This window comes from Orbicella franksi, chromosome 8 (genome assembly GCF_964199315.1).
Source record: "Orbicella franksi chromosome 8, jaOrbFran1.1, whole genome shotgun sequence".
Taxonomy (NCBI): domain Eukaryota; kingdom Metazoa; phylum Cnidaria; class Anthozoa; order Scleractinia; family Merulinidae; genus Orbicella; species Orbicella franksi.
In genome coordinates this window covers 12,844,224-12,868,522 of record NC_138152.1, presented here as the reverse complement: position 1 = coordinate 12,868,522, position 24,299 = coordinate 12,844,224, and the positions used below count along the sequence as shown (strand labels likewise).

Here is a 24,299-nt window from a genome sequence, read left to right as displayed (position 1 = left end):
AGAAAGGATATGTAACATGTTCCTATAATGTCACGCACGACGGAAAAAATAGCTACGACGGTTTTGTTACATATCCCGAAGCACTCAGCAACTGTATTGCATGGACTTCAGCCTGGATGAACCAGAAAGGATATGTAACATGTTCCTATGATGTCACGCACAACGGAAAAATAACTGTGGCGATTTTGTTACATATCCCGAAGTATTCAACAACTGTATTGCATGGACTTCAGCCTGGGTGAACCAGAAAAGGATAAGTAACAGATTCCTATAATGTCACGTACGACGGAAACATCAATATCACGATTTTGTTACATATCCCGAAGCACTCAGCAAATGTATTGCATGGACTTCAGCCTGGGTGAACCAGAAAAGGATATGTAACATGTTCCTATAATGTCACGCACGACGGAAAAATAACTATGGGGATTTTGTTACATATCCCGAAGCACTCAGCAACTGTATTGCATGGACTTCAGCCTGGATGAACCAGAAAGGATATGTAACATGTTCCTATAATGTCACGCACAACGGAAAAATCACTATGACAATTTTGTTACATATCCCGAAGCGCTCAGCAACGGTATTGCATGGACTTCAACCTGGGTGAACCAGAAAAGGATATGTAACATTTTCCTATAATGTCATGTACGAGGGAAAAATAACTATCACGATTTTGTTACATATCCCGAAGCACTCAGCAACTGTATTGCATGGACTTCAGCCTGGGTGAACCAGAAAAGGATATGTAACATTTTCCCATAATGTCACGCACGACGGAAAAATAACTATGGCGATTTTGTTACACATCCCGAAGTACTCAGCAACTGTATTGCATGGACTTCAGCCTGGGTGAACCAGAAAAGGATATGTAACATGTTCCTATAATGTCATGCACGACGGAAAAATAACTATGACGATTTTGTTACATATCCCGAAGTACTCAGCAACTGTATTGCATGGACTTCAGCCTGGATGAACCAGAAAGGATATGTCACATGTTCGTATGATATGAACGAGCGAGGGAAAAATGACGATTTTGTTGTTGTTTTTGTTTCCTATAGTGTCACGCATTACTGAAAAATAATGTGGTTTTTGTAAAATATCCTGTAGCACTCGGTAACGTAGAAATACTGCGAGGACGTTTGCGTGGGAAAACCAGGGCGGATTTATAATATGTGGCTACATGGGGATTTTACTATATATCTGGATTCGTCTTTCAGAAAACTGGTGTACCATGGACTTCAGTCTAGGGTCTAACCCACGAATGAAAATAGTGATTTAACATTTTAGTAGCTATCTAGTCCCCATACAATCTAAAAGCATGACAATGGGTGTAAGTGATGATATAAATAGAATATTAATCGGATGACTTAACTTGGTGCGTTTGACTTGTTGAGTTTTGAAGCTGTTGTCTTGATTCGATGCTCTTGGAGGTTGGTCACGGGCAGCGCAAGCTGAAAACACTTTCTGGTTCTCTCCGTCGTTCTTGGGGGAATGAATTCATGTATAAATCAATCGTGGCTGGCGGTTTCGTTTGGTTTTCAACAACTGTTTTATGGTTTAAGCGAAAACCAATCCAAATGTATAGTCAGGGCAGCTCCTTTGTTTCTCTTCCCGTGAAAAGAAAACCCACGCGCCTTCTTTAACTCCTCAAGGCAAATTCGATTGGAAACTGGCTCAATTTCGCACAAATGCGTCAGAGAGACACCATATCTTCTAACTCAGAGGCACATCTCGTTTTCTGTCCGTTTTTAACGACCGATGACGGGTTCATTCGAAGTCGAAGTCTTTTTTTTATATATATATATATATGACCGCGCAATATTCCCGCGTTATGAAAATTTATTATAAATTTCAATTATGTGGCCAGATCATATCTGAAAATAACCTGGTTGATTTTGTACACAATTACTCTCACTAAAAGCAATTATCGCTAACCACAATAGAACCGCAAAAGTCTTGCGATGACAGCAACCTAACAGATAAATGACATCACCCCATAGCAACCAGACCTGGCGAATTTTTGAGCTTCCGGTTAGCTCTGGCTCGTGATGTTTGCATTAAGACCAGCAGCCAGGTTTGCAGGAGGGTGATATCTATCAAAGACATTCCTTAAAACCGTTGTTCCACCATCAATAAGAAGTCTGCTCAGCTTGGCTCCATTTGTCTTCTCTACAGAGCTGGTCAGGGGTGAAGGTGCAGCAGAAGCCATGTTTATCCAGACACACTGTAGTGAAGCTTAAACGAGGTTCCTTTACTGTACCTGTGTAAAGGATATGGAAAAAAGCGTTTTTATTTTCGTTTTGGTATCATTGTTTCAACGTAAGCCTCTCATTGGTACACGTAAATACCATCACCAAGAAGTAAATAACAATTTATTATATATTTACAAAAAGCAAATGTGCTTTATGATTGATTTTCATGTCTCACATAACTCATTGAAGTCACATCAATGTAATTATTACCCAAGGAATTTACTATTCTTACATATTCAAATAACCAATCTCAAAATCTCGGGCGCACTTCTTAGCTCTCTGAAAGCTGTCACGTCAGGTTAGCACTCGATTTTAACACAACAGGTTTAGAGACCTGGACAAATTTAAATTAAACTGTTCATTCAAATATAGTTCATTTTACTCCCTCAGAATCTCTTTCTAGATTGTTAACTGTGTGACGTACATAATACAATCTCCTGTACAGCTTGTTACCAGGCAACACACAGCACACAGTCTTGACTTTAGTTTTGGTTGGTTCATGCTTTTTTTTTGTTGCACTGAGATAACACAATTCCATAATTCCAGACACCTTACCATTTTCCCTCAAGAAAGCCGACTAAGGATACTTTACTGTCCCTCTCTGCACCTGCTGAAATCGAAGATGACATATTCATTTATACTTATAAGTTGAACTCTTGTTGAAACCTACTTTGATGTCATTAGAAACTTTGATTCCAAAGATATGCAAAGGCAGTTTAACTTGTCGGTCAGGTTCTAAAAGTAATCCAGATAAACATTTTAGAGTGTGACCCTTAGTTACCCAACCAAGTTGCAAATCATCTCAGTGTGATAAACTTTAAAGGAGAAGGTCACTCAAAAAAACGTATATTTTTTGTCAACGTTAATAAAAACCTTGCACTAAGTTTAACCATTCACCAAAGTTTCAGCCTCTAAAGTGCAGGTTTTCCTTAAGAAATTCGTCTCCAAAGAAGCCAAAAATTTCAACATCGTTGCCTCTATTTTGAACAGTACTCAGCAGCCAGGCTGCGTTTTTGTGACGTCATTCCGTCCGAGAGATTTTGTCCAAATGGCTTTCGAAGAGCCTTTTAACTACCACTCTGAGTTATGGCTGCTCTTGAGCCATATTATTTTGAGCCAAACATGCTCCAAACTCTGAAATGATGGCGTTGAAGATAGTGAAGAGGATGATCGCTTAGAAAAAAAAATAGATTTTGCTGACTTTGTGAAGAATGCCAAGTCAGTTGCAGGTTTTTCGCCTTCCTGGCAATTTTGAGTCGGACGGAATGACGTCACAAAAACATGGCCTGGCTGCCAAGACAGTTTCAAATGGCGGCCTCTGAAGTCGCTTCTTTCGAGACAAATTTCTCCAGGATAGGGGCACTTCACAGGCTGAAACTTAGGTGAGTGGAAAAGCTGAATGTTTCCTTGCTGTAGGTGAAGACAAAAAGAGTAAGGTTTTTGGAGTCAGCTCCTCCTTTAAGGCCTTGATAGAATTATGTGGATACAATGATCAGTAGGTAGTGTACATTACTGTACCCCAGGGTAAATTCACCCCAAATATGTATATAGCCAGTCCCAACTGCTAATATTTAACACTCAGGGAGAAATTGCCAGTGGTAAGTAACACAAGTTTGTTTCCTAATTTAAACACTGGCTAAAAACTAGTCTTGTTAACAAAAACTTACCTAAAGTATATTAAGAAGCTTGAAAGTCTTCCAAAATCTGTGAATGCAGTTTGACTCACTAGAGATGCTGAAGATTCAAAATATGAACACATTTTAGAGTGTTCACACTCAATCAGATTACCCTGGAGTGGTAGTATTATAATTATAAACTTTTGAGTCTTTGTTATAAAACATACACTGAGCACCTACATGGGCATTAAAAGTCCCCAAGAGTAGCCCCCAAGGTACATTTTACCCCAGGGACATCGAAATTTTTCAAGCACAAATATTCATAAGTCTTTCAAGTTCTAAATCCCTGGACATCTTGGATCTATCCCTAAAACTTACTCACAAGGTAGCCTACGGGACTGCTACAGGTCATGAGGAAATGCATTTTCTGTACTCTACTAGTACATCTATTCATGGGTGTGCATACATAAGTATGTTGTATTACCATATGCCAATCAGAAGCGTTATCCTAATAATTCACACTGGCCTGTGACACAGCCGACTATTTGGCCAAGTTTGGGTACAGTTAATACCAAAGTACAGTGATTTCAACCCCACTATTTCAAACTCTCAGGGGAAACAAAAAATAGTTTAAAATTGCAGGAGTTTGAAACAGCCGACAGTAAATGACTAGAGGGCAAATTAAAAATCCAAGGGGATTGTGAAATGGTTTATTTTGAGTTCGAATTAATGGGGATTTTGAAATAACCAAGTTCAAAGTAGCAGGGTCCAACTGTACACTACAATTTTGCCTTACTTTTAATCAGTAACAAAAAAAACTTCAACAGCACATCAGGCTTGTTTGGTCTCACCAAGGGTATCTATTTGGGCCGTGTCTCACCAAAATACAGGACTCGACCAAATTGGCCTCATACGCATGTACCTGGCATTGAATTGTATCATAAAGGTAGCCCAAGCAAGTATTATTTAATAACTATAATTGACAATATTATTCCAAGTGCCTGCATTGGATACGAGGTGATAGCTAAACAAACACAGAAATCAGGGCAGGAGACTGGGAACAAAAACTCTTGTCATCCATCAGGTGCCAAGATCTTTTTACCTTTCCTCTGGATTAACCCAGTCAAAACAGAGATTTGAAAGGGCACATGTTCTAGCTGCTATATAATAAAACTTCATTTATAGATTTAGCCAAGCCTAAAAGCGGAGCTCTTTGGCCGGGTTATTTAAAGCCTTATTAAGCTAAAACAAGATAAGTAAGAATTTTGATTTGACTTTTGTACGGTTGTTGAGTTTTTGTGAGGTTTGCTTTTCTCTTTTGTTTGGCCATCTGTTTTGAGTTTGAATAAACTCAAAGTACACCCACAGCCCATGACCCGAAAGCAGTGAAAAACATTTGCATGCAAGAACAGTTAACTTTTAATCCTGGGTTAGCCTTAACCGGCTTCCGAACAACCTGGCCCTGATCATTAGCCTGATTACAACAAATTAACCTGACATGAGCCTGCAATCCTATCAAAAGGCAGCACTTGGTCAGTGGTCAACTTTAAAAAACACATGACCTCAGTGAGCTCTAAACGTGAGCACGCCATATGGTCATGTGATACTAGTCAACCTTGGTGCTCCGCTTGGTGGCCTTTTGGGCGACCGTCCAGAGCCCCACTATAATTTCCAGCATTGGTAATCTAACATTCTTTGGTATGTTACCCAATCATCATTATCACAAAAGTTACTTAAAAACAATAATGTACATGTAGTCATTACTCATAGCAGTTATTTTTCAAATATAAAATAATAATTGAAAAGAAACCTTGATTTTATTTGGAAAAAAAAAAAAAAAAAAAAAAAAAAAAAAAAAAGCAGGAGCTAACAGTAATCTTTGAAACACAGAGCCAGCCAGTAGCCTGTTTCACTAACAATTAACTTACAATGTACCTGAATGAAAGTGAAGAATGATTATTGCAGTAAATTTTCCAATTTAAGCAATTGGAAAGAAGAAGCCTGAAAAAAATCAGGGCTTCAAAGGGATTCGAACCCGTGACCTCCGTGATACCGGTGCGATGCTCTACCAGCTGAGCTATGAAGCCACACATTGGAAGCGAGGTCAATTAATTGAGTTCATATCTTCCTGTGAGGAGTGAAATGATGTGAAGTTTATATGAAATAATTCATATTTGAACTGCGATTGTAGATGAAAGGGAAGAATGATCATCGCAGTAAATTTTCCAATTTAAGCAATTGGAAAGAAGAAGCCTGAAAAAAATCAGGGCTTCAACAGGATTCGAACCTGTGACCTCCACGATACCGGTGCGATGCACTGGCTTTTGGGTGGAGTTTGAGATTATTCAGACTCAAAACAGAAGACCAAACAATAGAAAAAGCAAACCTCCCAAAAACCCAAAACTGTGCAAAAAGTCAAATCAAATTTCTTGCTTATCCTGTGTTAACTTAATTAGGCTTTAAATAACCCGGCCAAGGAGCTCCAGTTTTCGGCTTGCATCGCACCGGTATCGCGGAGGTCACAGGTTCGAATCCCGTTGAGGCCCTGATTTTTTCAGGCTTCTTCTTTCCAATTGCTTAAATTGGAAAATTTACTGCGATGATCATTCTTCACTTTCATCTACAACCACAGTTCATAATTATATGAATTATTTCATATAAACTTCACATCAACGTACCTGAATGATGTTAAAAGTAAACATTAACTTGCATCCTACATGTAGTTTAACACCTTGGACCTTTGCATGAAACCATAACAACACTGATGATAAGCAGATTCAATAAACTTTAATAACATTAACTCATTGACTCCTGTGCCGCCCAAAATGCCGTGACAAGCATTGGCCTTTGTTCCACTTCTGACGTCATCACCTTTGACCAAAATTGGCATCATCTGTACTCAAGTTCTGCAGGAGGAAAAGATCTTTCCAATGATACCCAGATTAGAGTGATCGGCTCAATGGAGCCTGAAATATGCATGAAAATGCTCAGAAATTTGAGTGAAAAACTCAGAACAAAATTTCCTCTGACTACACGTGGCTACTCCATGGTAAAAATTACCAGTCTCAATGGTACTTTCTCAGAATTTTTTGAACTGGAGGCAAGCCCAGTAGAAGATCAATCACTGAAACAAAAAGATGAGAAAGGAGAAAAAGGAAAGACGAAAAAAAGTTAAAAAGAAGAAACCAAAGGCTTAAGTGCATGCCCAAGCAAAAATGTCATATAAGGCCATGCTCGAGAAAAGAAAGGCATCCTGTCAAAATGCCTTTGTGAGTAGACTGCAGCTAAGTTGGTCCAAATTAGCAAAAAGCTCCGGGAGTCAATGGGCTAACATTCAATCTTGATTTTAAAATTATTATAATATTAAGTAAATGTCACTACCTGTACATAAACATTGTGTTGTCTTGGCACAATGTACTGGCATATTACTTTAAAATTGAGGGAAAATAAGGTCCAAAAACAGTACTGTAAACAGTTTAATTTGTAATTAAAAGCACTAATTAAAAAAAGGTTAGAATAACAATCAGAGGTCCTTATGGGACCATAGCTATTTTGCTTTAGTGATGGGGTCAATTTACCGGAATTTATCAAATTTGTATTTTTACTTCTTTGTAATGTTTTTTTTAAAAAATCTTTTTAGAAGGGCTTGTTGGAATGAGCTGGTCTTAATGCATTAAATTAGGTTAAAAGGGAAACACGAGCGTGTCAAGCTTCAGCGACATAAGATTAATAATTATGACATTACACAGGGCTCGAAATTGTGACTCACTGGTCGCCAATGCTACCAAAAATTGAGCACTGGCGACTAAATTTTCAGAACTGGTCACCAGCTGGCAACTCGCGTTTTGTCTGATAACTAAAGAAAACCACGACACAACTTTTGTTTTTAAATCTTTATATTAGGAAATCAATCAGATATGGTAGCTAGCACCTTTCCGTCCCCAGTAAAACAATGTCTGAATATTTGAAGATAATCGAAAAAATTGAATGTATTTCGACACGTCAATACTGCGTTTACGGCACGCCATATTGTTTCAGAGGCTTCTTCCGAAACTGGGATCGCAGGTGCACTTCAACACCATGTGCTTTTCATTTGCTGCGAAAAAGTTGGCAGATACCAATCAGTTGAAGGAATTACATGAGTTTTTACGCGCAGGGAATGAAGATTCAGCCAAAAGGGTAATCGAAACTTTGAATCCTTCATCGACATTTCGAAGAAGTAGCAAAGGGAAAATATGCAAGGACCCGTGTTTGTCTCACAATGAAAACCACGGACTTAAAACACTTTATGCTTCGCTTCATTTAAAATGACTATGGAGACAACCATCACCTTCGGACCAGAGACATATCACCAGAGAACAATGGTAGCTTTACAACTAAGTGTTACTCGTGTTGTTTCTAATTGTTTTCGCTCTTCAATTGTGACTTTTCTTGCATGCAAAGTAACGTATAAAATCGCATTCTTGTGTAAGTTATATATTAAATAAGTAGGCGACCAAAATTTACGATCTGGTGACCAAAATTTTTCCGTTAGTCGCCAGCTGGCTCCCGAACGAAAAAGTTAATTTCAAGTCCTGTTACATTAAAAAAATTCAAGGCTATGTTTATCGATGAAAATGATATGTAATAATAATATCACTCTTGACCACAGTAATATTTACAAATTTATTGGCAGGGGTGCTGTGAGTTCTCAACTCAATGCGACTAACAATAAATAACTAAATAAATAATTAGAAAAAAACTAAAATAACTAAACAATTACTTGTGCTGGAAATTGAATCAGCTGAAGCGACCACAAGAACTGCACAATAGTGAGCTGTTGGTTATTTGTTCATACAGAAAAAGCCCTAATGAGGTGTACTGACGAACAAATTATTACTACAGATCTTGTGGGAAGCTTAATTCCAAAGACGAGCAAATAAAGATTTAAAACTTGAAACAAATTTGCTTCCATTGTCTGCAGTGTTGAAAGCACTTCTCTTTGTTAACAATTTTTTATCCTTCAATAAGCTGCATGGTGATAGCTGAGTTTACAGTGAACACAGAGTGAACTTAGAGTTCTCTAAATATATTATAAATTGCTTAAATTTAAAACTTGAGAGTACACATCTGAAAAGATCTTTTGATCAGTCAAGAATAAATCACCGGAGAATGACACCTAGGACAAAATTATTGTTTGGACATGACAAAAGAGAAAATCAGCAAACAAACAAATACTTGTGCCAGTCACAGCAAATTTCACTTCAGATCAATCACGCACATGCAACATTTCACATGTCAGCTATTAGGTGATCACGAGTGACTCTGGCTGCCTAGTACATAATTACTGTACGTTACTTTGTGACTTAAATCGCACTTTGGTGAAAATTTTGTGTTACTAGTTCCATTCCCCACACAGAAGGGATTTTCCATATGACCTCCCCCCCGCCCAAACCCTCTGGAATTTCCAAAATTGACCCACAAGATATTGTACGCCCTACCTCTCTGGAAATTCCAATTTTTTCCTACACCCTGGAAATAATTTTATTTCTAGATAGTAAAAGTGAGAAATATGCTAATTTATAGCGCAGATGCCAAATTTTGATGCTTTATAAGTTAGTGTTTCTAGTAAATTAGCACGTACCGTCACCTACATATGAGCAGAAAGGTACATCAAGCATTGCGTAGTTAATTATTGACTATCACAGATGCATTAATCATCATTTTATACAACCAATTCCGCTTGATTGTCCTACAAAACAGCACCACTTCAATAACGAATACATATATATCAAAATGCAAGTTCACTTTCAAGGGCACTGAGAAAGAAATGCTTGGAAAGAAACACTTTACACTACACCAGTAAAAACAAAACAATTAAAACGTTCTTTTGTATCAAATTTCAGTGCACCAAATTTACATGTTGTATTTACGTATTTCTGAAAGAATTTTCTCACTTATATTTCATGTGTTTCAGTACCTTTGGATATCTTTGTTGTAATTTGCACTGGTGTTTTAAATTTACACTGTCTCGCGTTATTATGGCCGCACAAAAGTTCAGCCTATGAGTCATTTCGTTATTTTGTCGTCCACTGAGGACCGGATTAACAGGGTTCCAATGTACATCTTGTTGGAGTTCAAAATGGAAAGAGGATATAATTCATCTGACATTCCGACAAAACATATTAACAATAAATTTCACACAAGGGTAATATTATTGTCAGATTGAAATTTACAAAAAATTAATGCATGCATGCTGCTGTTCACATTCAAGGACACTTTCCATTCGATGAAAAATTCCAGTTTGTATTTCCAGACTTTTCCAGGGAAGAATAGAACAGCATTTCCTGACATTTCTGGAAAATAGGACAACATTGCGAGGAATAGCAAAAATTCTGGAAATTTCTTTTTGGTTGTCATGAATGGAAAGTGCCCAAAGCTACATTCATGAGTGACCAGGCCTGATTTGATTCTCTCAAAAATAAGTCATGAAAACCATTCAATAAGAAAATGCTAAAAATAAACTTGTAACTTATCGCATTTTCGCTGACTTGAAATCTTCTCAATGCTCTACAATGCACTCTTACTCACTGGAGGTCCTGAAAAATTAACTGCATGTCTTGGTCACAAATTGTTATACTCTGAGTCTTATGAAAATTATAAATAAACTTCCTGTATACAAGGAACAAATTGGTCTAGCCATTCTTATTTAAACACATTTGTTAATGTAATCCAGTCATCAAAGCATTTAAAACAGCTAACAAAATAACTGCATATTTTCTACCTAATCAAATTAAATACAGTTTTCTTTTCTCTAAGAACATTTTGTTTGTCCGTAAATTGATGAATATGAGTACATGTACATATAAGGATTTACACTTCAGTATGATGTTGAGAAATTCTCTCAGAATTGCACAAGCCTTGAGGTACATGTAAGTGCGATTTGAAATAATTTTGTAAATTAGATCCTTAATTAATTGTTTGAGCTTTTATATGATTACTCATTTTAATACCGCTGTAACATAACTGAGAAAATTACTATTGCACATGTTTGAATTTACACTGCAGTGAAAATTAATTAATTAATAATTAACAACAAATTGGCCTGTTCTCAGCTAATCACAGTCACGTTCTTCCTTAAAAATTATTACTGTATGGTTAATGTGTTGGTAGCCAAATGAATATAATGCGTGCTCTGATTGGCTAATAAATTGTAGGGCACTATTCTCCTGTAATGCCCATGGGCCAGTTGTGGGTCTGCAAAACCAAAGCAACAAGCAACTCATTAACCTCGAACCTTCGGTCTTCACAGGAAAATCTCAAACCAAGACCTTGCCGTATTAACTGAGCGATAGTGAGGTCAATATCGCAAGGCTGAGACCTCACTCTTGGTTAATAAGTAGTTAATGGTCACTGACACTTTTCTCAACGCACAATTTAATTCACCAGTCAATGTTAATGCCCCCCTCCCCCCAACCCAGGCCTGGGCGGGGTAACATGGGGACTTTTTCATAATTATATCATACAATGTATTCACTCCATTTTGGTTCTCTGGTAGGTGGGGAGTATGAAATCAGTAGTAATCACGATCTTCACTTCCCAGACTGGGAATTTTGCATATATCATCATTGTCCTTGATTTAAAGCAAAGTAAAATAGATAAATGTATACAGTATTCAGTGAGTTAGAAGACAAGTAAGCAATTTAATTAAAAGTGACTTTACATGAAAGCATCGTGAAACAAACACATTGTAGTGTAGGACCTTGAAATTTTTGGCCAAGAAAGATTGGCATGCTAGAAAGATTTTCCACATGTTTGTTTACCTGACGAAATGGCAGTGAATCGATCCCCATAATAAACAATTCAAAGCTTATGTCTGTTTGCCATTTGAGCTTTCCTATCTAAAAGGCACAAATAGACAGGGACAAATTGCTTTACAGGAAAAGCAAAACTTGGAAGAAACGAAGGAGAAATCATTATTAACCCCTTTTTGTAAGATTGAACAGATGATGAGACAGAGACTTTAAAAGCATGTGTAAATTGAAATCCACTAAATTTGCCCGTACAGTACCAGTCAAAGGGATTGTAGTACCTACACGCACATAAAATGCGTGTAGTCTACGTGTAGTATTCATGAGTACAGTGAGTGTAAGCTGCATGTAAGGTGCGTGTAATTACATGCCTGTAAAATTTACTGATCTGGTACTTACATGCATGTATATGCCTTTGCGTGTAATTTCAGGCGTATGCATGTACTTTAATTGGAGGAAGAAACCTCTGTTATTTATACACGCATTAGCGTGTATTTTGCAAAACAAAAAGCTACTATATTAACTTGTATTTGAAACATGCGACTTTCAATGTTCACAGCAAAAAGTAAATTTAAAAGCTGACAAGCATGGCTAAATTAGTGAACTAGCTCAAGCACCTATCAAGCAAATACTCTTTCTTAATCTGTAGCAGCCTGCACTTCTGCACAGGGAGCCCTCACATCCGTTTAGAACATGAATAAAAGATGAACCTACCTTTATCGCGCGTGTTTTGTGTTTTGTGGCGGCCATTTTGAATTTTTAATACGCGCGCGGTGTGCTAGTGCGAGGTCTGGAACCGAAATTACGGAAAATCGCTCGGAGCCTGCTCGGAGCTCTAAGAAAATGACAAGGGATGAAACTGAAATGATAGCGTTCTAAATTTGCATTAGTTCGAGGAGAAATTTACTTCGTAATTTAACGAAAATTACTCTGTGGGAAGAAGAAGCATTAAACTAAATATATCTACGCTCATTTAGTCCAAACATCTAGAAGGTCTGCGATATTTTGGCGTTGTTTTAAACAACTCGCTTTCGCACTATGTTTCTGCCAGTTGGGGGCCACGAAAGTGAGAAATGCGAAACGTTGATTGACAGAATCGAAGCGGAAGTGATAGTGTCGCTTGTTCTGATTGGTCAGTTCTAATTCCGGAAGTTGGATGATTTTATTCCGGAAATAGATGCTGCCACAAGGCCAAGGCCAGATATTCCCGATTTATGACGCCACACTGGCGGGAAGAGTTCGAAAGAGTTCTCATTTATTTGGAAGAATTTAGGAATTTCATGACTGTTATGTTAGGAAATTTCTTCCACCTGACAACATGAGGTAAGTATTAATAGTAGAAGAAGATTTTGCCAATGTCAATCAACTCTAAGGTAATTTTGTGATTTGAGACGGCGAGATTCACGTTAATTGGCGACCTTTTCGGTACTGCGATTCAGATCAGCTTAAAAATTATGTTGCTGTTCGTTTGCCTCTAGCGGTTTGACTGACTGTCAAAAGAAAGTGCTGGATGTCGTTTTGGCTGGCCACAATACTTTTATTGCTGGGGCCGCCGGTAGTGGGAAGTCCTTCCTCATGAAGCAAATTTGTGAGTGTACAGAGAAAACGGTTTGCGTAACAAGCACGACCGGACATGCAGCGAAGGTTTTAAAAAACAAAGCCAAAACAATCCATTCATTTGCGGGAATTGGTGACTGCCACGAACCTAAAGAGGTATGTTGTGTGTTTCATGTTTATCTGGCTGCTTTTTTGTTTGTTTGTTTGTTTTTGGTTTCAGAGAAATAACTGATGTTTGAATATATGGCTGCACGCTGCCGGTACACGAACGTAACAATGCAATGCACGAAATTCGTATTATTGTAGAATTTCAACAATTTTTTTATGAAGTATAATTGGTGAAAAGAGCCTGGTAAATTGTCCTGATCAAAAGGCTAGGCTGAAATCCTACTGTGTTTTTATGCTGAAAAACAGCGCGTCGTTTTTAATTGTTTGTGTGCGGCTGTTATAGTTGAGGTCACTTTTGCATTTGCTGCAAAATTATTCCTTAATTTCGTTATGTCATTGAAGCACAATATCTAAAGTTAAATTGATCACAAATTATCCGGCTGAATATGGGCTCTGAAAACAGATCATTGAAACAGTTGAAGTTAAGGAGGAATCTTAAGCCGGTCTGTCGGCTTTCCCAATGATCAAACATTTTCATACAATGTGCACGTCATGATGGATGAAACCCGCTAAACCATCAAAGCTTCTTTTTTGCAATACACATTTAGTGTAGAATTTTTAACTCAAACATTTTCATTCAGCTTCTTGCTTTAGTGACTTCAACTGCCGAGGATGACGGATGAAAATGTTGATCGTTTAAAAGTGGCCGGTGGTTCCACGGGGCCTTGAAAAAAGATTAAACATTGACAAATACATTCATTACAAGCGATAAATCGTTCGCTCTTTCACACAAAACCCGTTTTATTCCATTTTTCCTTGGATTAACTAGATTGGGCCGACTTTTCTGCGCAATTTTCTTTTACTGGAGTAATCCGAATCATTTTTTTTTTTTTCACTGTACCGCGCGCCAAATCATCTGACATGCGGGTGAATGGCTCTTTATTCAACTCTTCTCTCAGTCCGATTTCTATTTAAATGCTTGTGAAGCCATGAAACGTAGCCAGTCCAAATTACGATATGTCGATATAAATCTGTTAGGTGATTCACGAGTGCTATAAACATGTACATGTAGATCTAAAACACAACCCTCTTTTTACGCTGAATACTAACCCGTGACCTGAGGTCAAGGTCACCGCGGCCGTAGAACATACAAGGTCAACTAATATTTATGACCGGGAGTCCAAATTGTTTTAATTTTAATTTTTGTAAATCAAAACAACTTTGCCATTAAAAACCACGATATGCCGATTGAGAAGTGCTTAGCTACCTGTGGATCTCACATCTCTCTTTGTTAACACTGGGCATGGAATACAAAGCGCACTGGAGGAAAAGCCACGAGTTCGTGACATCATACCTTGGTCACATTTAATGTTCGAGGCAAACCACAGTGTCTTAGTAGATCTTCACCGGAAAAGGCACTGCTTTTTTCAAAATACTTTTAGTTCACCATGTTCAGAAGTAGAGAGAGCTCCTAGATGCCGGCTCCACGGAAATTCGTTTACGTGACAACTCCTGCGTTGCAGTATTGTCATCGGCTCTCGCGGCCGAAAATAGACTGTAAGCAGTCTCTTTTGTTTTCCTAGAGTGGCACCATGAATAGTAGAAGACGCGACATCGCAAATGCGAATGTGAATCGAGATTGATCAGTTAATGAAAAAACAAAGAATTCCGAAAGTGTTTAGAGTCCTAAAAAGATCATTCAAAAAGAACTAAAACACAAGTAGTTGAACTGATTATACGAAAAAAATATTTTTATCGCGAACGCTGTGGTTATTTCGGTCACAAAAGGCAAAAACGTGTAATTATAAGTTCCGCGCTCTGCTTGAAAATACAGTACATCGCTCAACTTCGAAACATCTACGATTGCCTTCCAGTCATGCAGTCCTAGCCTGAGAAAAAGTCAGAATACACTTCAGCCCTTGTTTCGACAGGTCTCAGCACTTGCTCTCAATTACACCGGCTGCAAAGTAATAAAAATCCTTCCACAGGATCTTCTAAACTTATGACCAGATTTTATCCGATCAGATTTTGAAAAATTTTTCTAGAGCAGTTTGCAGCCAAATTTAGCTAAATGTACTACGTTTGTGATCACCAGTAGCGTGTGCCAGGCCATATCACTTTATCCACACTTTATTTAATTGTCGGAGTGTTGTCGACGTCTCAAATAACCCTTTTGGATGGTGATTCGTTTGCACAGAGGGTTCGTAAACGTTTTAATGGTTATTTTAACTTTTATCATTACTCAGGTGATCTTGGAAAATCTGATATCGCCTGAGAAAATAAAGAACGAAAAAAAATAGGAATGAAAAATGAGAATCCAATTATATTTGCTTTCAGATTGGACAAGAAGCCGTACTAATATAGACACTAATATAGTCAGCAATAACTTCATGAATGTTTTCAACGGTGTTACATCTCCTCGTGTGTTCTCTTACCTTTAACAAATGGACGTCAGTTTTTCATGCGTCTGTCCTGTTATTGATCATGAATTTCGTCATAAGATTGTCAAAGTAGCTGTGGATCCACGAGGCGATATCCGCAGACTACTTTGACGATGTTATGACGAAATCATTGTCAATAACAGGACAGACGCAATTTAACAAATTGTCCAGTTGTCCGCTCTCGCTCGTTGACGCATCACATAAACTATAAATTCACGTCTGTCCATTACTGACAATAAAATTTAGCCAATGAGCGCGCGAGAATTTCTGCAGTTATCGTGAAATTGCTTTTTGCCAGTGGGCCTTAAATTTTACTTAAGCTACGGATTGAAACCTCAGGTCAGTGGCATCAAAATTGTCACTGTTAACAGACGCTCCATTTTCCAAGTTGACTGACTCATAGTCACTTTGATTCACTCCCAGACCCAGCTCGTCGCATGCTCGCTTTTTCGATAGTTCCCACTGACGTGAGCCTGGAACCGGATAAAATTATTGTAGCCTAAGAATTTTCGCAAATAAATGGTTCCAAAATTAGTGTCTAGCAAATATAATTCAGTTTCAGTACTTGATCCTTTTTGGCTTAGAAAATGAAAAGCTGGAAGTTTTACCAGTGTTGGACTTGGAAGTGGAGCATGTTTGTCCCAGAAGAATGCTGTTCATGGTTGGTCCATACTGACAGTAGGTAGGGTTGCTATTTTGCCCATTGCCTCCCCTAATCTGGCAAAAAATGTTTTCTACCAGGTCACTGTTTACAAACATGGACTTAATAGTGCAACCAGGGTTCAGCTGAAATGAAATGAGGCAAATTTGTTCAAAGCCAATAATCATGGACTTCAAATCAAATAAAAGCTTATCAGAAAAAATTAATTTGTTCCTTTCTGATGCATTTAGGTCAACCCTTCCACTGACTTCTACCTCCCAATCTTCAATCCACTTCAAAACTCTCCTGTTTTCGATGAATCTTTCATCTTCAGTGCTTGCATATGGCAGTGGACTTGTGAAATTTTTTACTAAAATGCTGGTCATTTGCAGGAGTTCCACAGTCGAGTCCAGGTGTGTTGACTCTTTTTTGTGCCTCTTGAGATCATTCTGATGTGCCTATTAGAGAGGACATCAAGCTTAAGTACTCTCACCATTCTATGGAACTACATTTCATCCCTGAAAATTAATATGGGAGTGCATTCTTCTACTCTATTAGTTTTCATGATCACAAATTTGCAAAATCAGAAACAGTTATCTAGTTCAATAGGAGTATTTCGATCCAAAAAAAAATTAACTTTAATTAGAATTATCTTCTGTGGTTATCTATTAAAGCCTGATGTACTAGTGTGTAGTAATTGGATGCTTGTGGGAGATTGCAAAGCTTTGATATCATTACCTTAGGAGAATTTCACCCGAGAGTATTGTTAATGTGGCCCACAGTTTCATCACTGCAAATTCTCAAATATTAATGCAACCTTTTGCTCAGTCATGTATTGTTAGTCATCCCCTCAACAACCCAACAGTAAGAAATAGTTTTAATAAGAAGAAAATGAAAGAGCATAATATTGGCTGAGGAATAAACACTTGGAAAATTCAACTATATGTAATGATATCTGATACTATTGGGACCGTACCTGAAGTAGTTCTAACATTTTATCATTCAGCACATTTTCAGCCAAGTGATTGCGCATTCGGGTTGCATAACCCAACGTGAAGTGATCTTCATTAAGTTTCTCATGGATTTTAAGGGACGGGTTATTCTGGTCCCATTTGTAGGCTTCTTTGAGATGAGACCAGTACACCGGCTTTCCATGGAGCAACAAATTTCGTGATGTCCCACTTGTGGAGCTCTTCTCAATGTTATTTTGTAATTTCTTGAAGTTGTGCTATTGTAGGAGACAAGTAGTCTTCATTAAAAAGTTATAATGACTTAACTTTATGCTTCATACCCGGGGGGGGGGGGGGAGGGGGGGTGAGGCACCCAGAAAAATTGGGTGAGGGTGTGCAGCACACTTCCCAAAACCCTTACCCTATTGATGACCTAAATCAGCAATTTTCCCTCCCCTATTTATGACCTGATAAAAAATCTGATACCCTGTTTGTTACCTGACCCTTACTAATCAATACCCTGTTTCAGACCTTTTTAATATACTTAGTTCCCTAGTTCAGACCAATGTTAAAGATAATTTGTAAAGGCCTTTGTTGATGGTCTTTCCGATAATGATAAAAAGGTAGCTTCTTTTTAAAAACATACGTCCGATATCAAGACTAGATTGCAAAAGCAATGCCCTATTTAAGCCTAAAAGGGCTCAAAAAACCCTACCCTTTGGGGCAGGACATTCAAGTTGTTTTGACATTTCGTAAAAAATTGATTTGAAATATTATGGCAAAGGAAAGTAATTTAATTAATAATTTGCAATTTATGAACTTGTCTCTATTAAATATTGAGTAATAAGCAAATAAAGAACATTAAACACTCTTGAATGCAGAGGTTCTTATAACTTTCATTATGTCCTTTTTCAAAGCTGTGAAGTACATACTGTAGTATATAATTGAAGATAATTTTATTATTGCAATTGTACACACTTCACAAATTAGAGCACTGCTTAGTGTAAAGAATTGTTACTGTTGTTAAAACATTTTGTTAAACTTACTGAAGAATCTAGAAAAAATACAAGAGGTTGTCCAGTGTGGATATTTGTTGTGGTGTATTTCTCCTTTACAGCATCCTCTCCTTTGAAGTGCATTTGTATGAATGAACGGTTTGCCTGACCTCCATCACAGCAGCCATAGATGACACTAAATCCTGCCATTTCCAACCACCCAACAGTCTCCGAGAATTTGATGTAAAGAGTTGATGGGTCAACTTCACGAGTTGGATAATGAACAATAGGGAAACGAAAACCAGTGTTTCCCAGGTAAACAAATTGGAGAACATGTGTTGCTGTTTGCACTTTAGTCTCACCTGCAATAGACATAGTACTACCAATTAACACACAATAATTAATGCATCATTACAATGTTTCCCATTTGTTGATAAATTAGAAGTATAAGAAATGTAGAAATTTTGTGACGTATAATTCTGAATCAATTTTCACTTTAATAGCTGTCTGCTGTACTTGAATTAAATTATATTGGGATACATGTAGGAACATGCATAGCTCTGAAATTATGTTCAGTGAATAGAGCAAAATTGCTTCACATACATGCTAAATTTTATTGATTTAATGCAAATGAGCAACAATAAAGTTCTGTGAAAAGGGCTATTAAATTTCTTACCTGTTTGAATCAAGTTCATGTCATCATATTCAGATCCAAGCTCAACAAGCCCAAGCAACTGCCACTTGCCATTAAAAGACTTCATCTGAAGGTCCTCCTAATGACAACAGAATATGAAATGCTTAAAACTTAATAACAATACCTTTGTTTACTTATTCATAACTTCAATTAGCACTTAAGAACAATATTCTTAATTGAGTTTTGAAACTATAATCAGACAAATTAATACATACTTGGTGGTTTGGTTTTGGTTTTACAACACTCAATTGAAAACCACTTTTATTACTTATTTATTGCCAATAAATCATGGTTAGTAAAGAACATTTCAGTAACATCAGAAACAATATAACTGTGATCACGATAATTGCAAAAACTGCCAGGAAATAGCACCTGTATTGCCATTTCGTCTAGTATAACACCTCCGGTTTTCCCTGCTGCGCCAATATTTTTCTTCTCTGCCTCATGAACCATCCACTGGAGAACATCTTCATTACAACCAGGTTCTTGACTGGTTATATTTTTGTGGTACTGCAACAGCCTTCCAGAAGGAAGCTTCAACATTCCACTTCTTTGGAGTTCTTCATAGGCTTTGGGACTTCTGCGCCATATTGAGAGACACAAACTGATGACTCTGCAAGAAAGAGTAACGGTTTGCTATTTGCCAAATTATATTGAGCTACATCTAGGGTGAGTTTACAGTCAAACCTTGCTTGTTACAGTTTTGTTAAGATGGATGGGTCAAAATAATAGATTGATTAAATAAACTCAGAGGAATAGAAAAATTATTCTTATAAAATTTCCAAGGAAATAATTATGAGAAAATGGATGTTTCACTGCTTTCTAGAAGTCAAGGGAATGGATCAGGCAACCAGAAGCAGCTTTCTTTAGCTCTGTCACATGAGTTGTGCCTTAATCCTCTATGTACATACTCAATGCGGAATGCAATATTTCTAACACATTATTTGGTACTTTTACAATGTGCATGTTCAGGGTTTCAGAATTCTTAGCTGCCAGTTTAATTTAAATTTGCAAAATTGAAACATCTCCTGAAAAGCCCCATTGGAGATAAGTGCTCAATTAAGATGTTTCGATTAATTTTGGTCATCACACTACAGTCTATGGCTGCAATTTGGAAAAATTCCAAATATCACAAGTAGTGTAATAAAATTACTTATTAATTGCTTTAGCTTTCATAACTAACAAAATTTTGATTGTATCAGAGCATTAATTTGCACTGCAGTACAAATTGAAAATTAACAATAAATTGGTCTGCTCTCAGCCAATCACAAATATATGAAGTAATTTTCTCACTCGTATAATAAATCTGTTTATGTAGTAAATTATTTAATTGATTATTTCGAGCAGTTTTTAATTGAGTGTCAAAAGTAATCAGGTAATTATTCTGTTTGTGGTTTTGGTTTTACTACAGTTTGATATTCGTTGTTTATTCTAATCAGTAAGTAATTATTTTGGTTTTGATTTCACAACCCTCAATTGAAAACTGCTGTATTTATTTACTTATTTATTTATTTATTTATTTATTTACAATATCTCAGACTTTACATATTTCAGACTTACTTTGGATGCCATCGGTGACCTGTCGGGCCTTCGTTGTGCAGAGCATCAGCTTGCGCTTCCCAAAATATGCGCATTCCCTCAGGTAACTCTTCTTTTACTACATTGTTAAACAAGGAAACAAAGTGCTCGTGGTCAGACTCTTCAAATTCTTTCATTTCTAATTCAATTCTACGATACTTCTCTCTCCTTTCCAAGTTGACACGTTTTTTCTTCTCGTCGTGGAGTTTTTCAATTAGTTCTTCCCTCGACATAAGGGTCTCAGGTTTCCTGCTCTTTTCCTTCTCTACTTGACCATGACTTTGCTCCTTAGCAGCTGCCCTAGTTGATCTTTTTAAACCATAGCATTTTTCACACATTGCACACTTGGATGTTGGAGCATAGACAAGGCTGCATTCTGGAGACCTCACCCTAAACTCAACAATCTCCCTGTTGTCCAAGATCCACTTCTCAGTTACTAGTTCTACAGAACTTCTCTTAAGAATTTCCCCATTCGAGCAAGGAAATCCTTTACAAATGTCTACTTTAGAAAGCACAGAAAAAAGAATATCGAGAGAACTCTTCTTTGAAAGCTCTGATACAATGTTGTCGATAGTCTCTTTGGAAACTATCTTTCCCACAACTTTCAGTTCGAAGGACCAATCTTTAAAAATAGCAACTTCTTGGAGAACTTTACGGTCATTACATAGTAAAGGAACAACTCTAATGAACTCTACTGCATTCGCACTGACATTTGATTTCAACCACTCAGGGTGACTGTAGCTGAGGGCAAAAGAAGACCACGATGGAATGTCAGGTGGACAAGAGTCGCAGACAAGGGGATAATTATTCTTCTTTAGCCCAAGATAGACACGAGTAGCTGGCTTCCCTCGTTCAGTTCTTCGTTTGGTTTTCGTGACATTTGGGAAGACCTTTCTAATTACACGACCAAATGCACTCGCATCTACTGGCTTCAAATCCGGACAGTTTTCTTTCGCCTGCCAACCATTCGCCAAATATCTTTCGTACAACTCCGCACAGGGCACATAATTTCTTTCATTCGCCTCACTGTAGTTTTCAACCAGCCTAGTTTAAGTCGAGAAAAAATTTTTTCACTACCTGACTGACGCGTACACCATCGATCTTCATAAAAATTCGAGTAGCGAACTAAGCCTCTTGAACTTTTGTACTCACCATTCCGTTATTTTAAGTTTGTTTCTCGACTCAATGTTGATTCCTTCACATTCCACAGCGCTGGCTGAATTATTTTTCAAAACATTTGCAACGTTAAGAGGAGGCCATTGGTCCGCCATGTTGCAACACTTTGCACGCACGTCACGAAACCCGCATTTTGACTTCCGGTATCTCTTTCACATCCTATTTCCGTTCCCCCCAACTGGCAGAGACATACGACGAAAGCTAGTCAGAAGTTTCATCCCTTGTCACTTTATTATCCTCGGTGAGCGATCGGCTACCTCCGAGAATTTGCGAATTTTCCCGCCCGTCCCAGACTTCCGTAATTTCGGCTCCAGACCTCGCACTAGCACACCGCGCGCGTATTAAAAATTCAAAATGGCCGCCACACTGAAACACAAAACACGCGCGATAAAGGTAGGTTCATCTTTTATTCATGTTCTAAACGGATGTGAGGGCTCCCTGTGCTTCTGCTTAACATCAAAACTTAACTCTTTAAAAAGATCTCTGAGCTTTCAATATGTTAAACCACGTACGACGTATGGCACAATGTAATGTTTTCCCACGGGTGTCATGAAAACTCAGACCCTGAAAACTCAAACCCTTTGAAATTAAAAAAAAAAGATTTAAACTCATCTCAATTCTTATGAACTCTAAACATTTTATGGTCACGCAATGTTCATAGGCAAAAGCAATGCCTGAAAGGAGCGAGATGTTCATCTTCTCTGGGTTATCATGGTCACGTTGATCAAACAGTGAAAAACTAACAGGTTTAGAATTATAGCGGCCAACACTTTGATGACATTTGCTGGCGAATTTTTTACCAAAGAAATACATGTAGTGAGACAGTGTCGCTATAATGTTGTTCAAATTGAAGTCAGTTTTGAATACTCCAGACGCACCAGCGATAAACCAGAGAAGAGAAATATCTCGCTCCTTTCTGGCTGTTACCTATGAACATTACATAACCATAAAACATTTCAGGTGATAAGAACTGAGACGAGTTTCAGGGTGCATTCCTTTGGAGTGATCTGGATCAAGAGCAGTGATCCAAGATCTGTCTGGATCATGGTGCATCAAAGGAACTGATTAATCTATGACCAGAGTGGATTCCTCAGTTTCTTTGATGCACCATGATCCAGACAGATCTTGGATCACTGCTCCTGATCCAGATCACCCTAAAGGAATGCACCCTTAAGGTACACATCTGAAAAGAATTTTCATCCAGTCAAGAATAAGATTCAACGGAAGAAAGACACCTAGGACAAAATTGTTGAATTCAAATGTGACAATCGTGAAAATCAGCACACAAACAAAAACTATTCACCAATCTCAGCAAATTGCACTTTAATGGGTCAATCACGCACATGAAACATTTCACGTGTCAGCTGGTGATCACAAGTGAATAAATCACTAGTCAGAAATGACATCTTAAGAACAAACTTACCGTACTTGACAATGGTGAAAATAACAAACAAACAAAGAGTCTTCACCATTCTTAGCAAATCAGGAAAAAATTCACGTGTCAGCCGGTGATCACAAGTGAGACTAGCTACTTACATGACTGTGTACATATTGCCACTTTTCATGTGATGTCATCTCATTTTCCAAAATAAGATATTACCAATCCTTCTGAAGTTTTAGTTTCATCAGATGTAAGACCCCCTAATAACTTGACGTTTTGCCCCGTTTAAGCTCGACAGGGTTCCTCATTTTGAAATATGGCACATTTGAATTCTCAAGTTTATGCATTGTGTGACATTAAAATGGCGGTCCGATAAGGCTCTCGAGTAGGTCAAAAAATGAGTTATTGCTGAAGTTTTTGCTAACTAAACAGTTCTTGCTCTAGAAGAAGTATTAATTTCAATGTGTTAGAGCTCCAGAGTAATAACTTTTCGTTTTGATGGCAAAACTCAATGACAGATTTTTTTTTTTTTTTTTTTTTTTTTTTTTTAAATAATTTTAATTTACAAAACACAGTTCTACAATACTTACGTTACTTACAATACGGGTCACTTATGCTGGCAATACAATACTCAATACAGTTCCTTACAGAAAATACAATTACTTGCAATACGGGCTACTTACACTGCTAACAACATAATACTCTACTTACGTTACTTGCTGTACATACAGTTACTTACAATACGTTATACTGTGTATTGACTTTGAGGAGGGAGGAGTACTTCTCACTAAAACATTTAATTAAGACAAATTTTCAAGCTTGTATTTAATGTGTAGCTTACTGATAAAATCCTGAATGGAGATGGCCAGGCTATTTAACTTGCTTGAATAAATATAATGGCGCATAAATAAGGTAGTGTAGTTGAATTTCCGTATTATTGCTATGTCGTGGGAGCTTGCAGTAATACCGAACAAGGTCTCCTCTGTGGTAGGAGAAATTTGACACGCATTCACTTGGTTGAACCAGCTCAAGACTTTTTGGGTAAACAATTTGGTAAACATACATTCGATAAAAGAGTGCTCAATTGAATCTTTATCTCCGCAGTATAGACATTC

At 37.6% G+C, this 24,299-nt stretch overlaps 2 protein-coding genes across 3 annotated transcripts in view; both read right to left on the bottom strand.

Annotated features, from left to right (window-relative positions):
• LOC145495343 (uncharacterized) overlaps positions 1–24,299 on the bottom strand; it is a 50,346-nt gene that overhangs the window by 17,308 nt on the left and 8,739 nt on the right. The window contains exons 3-6 of one of the 2 annotated variants that reach the window (XM_081474945.1): positions 6,553–6,612; positions 3,926–5,809; positions 2,814–2,868; positions 2,057–2,266 (exon numbers count right to left, since the gene is read on the bottom strand). In XM_081474945.1, coding sequence (XP_081331071.1) covers positions 2,057–2,215 — 159 coding nt within the window. In that variant the 5' untranslated portion in view covers positions 2,216–2,266; positions 2,814–2,868; positions 3,926–5,809; positions 6,553–6,612. Of the gene's footprint in view, positions 1–2,056; positions 2,267–2,813; positions 2,869–2,924; positions 3,854–3,925; positions 5,810–6,552; positions 6,613–24,299 lie in introns of those variants that run through there. The other variant, XM_081474946.1, reaches the window with a different exon arrangement.
• LOC145495353 (uncharacterized) lies at positions 12,522–22,038 on the bottom strand. The gene is made up of 7 exons (XM_081474959.1): positions 21,780–22,038; positions 20,610–21,671; positions 19,422–19,662; positions 19,032–19,128; positions 18,407–18,717; positions 17,387–17,638; positions 12,522–16,868 (listed from the first exon to the last, which is right to left on the bottom strand). The coding sequence occupies exons 1-7, from the start codon at positions 21,896–21,898 to the stop codon at positions 16,329–16,331; spliced, it is 2,622 nt and encodes an 873-aa protein (XP_081331085.1). The 5' UTR covers positions 21,899–22,038; the 3' UTR covers positions 12,522–16,328.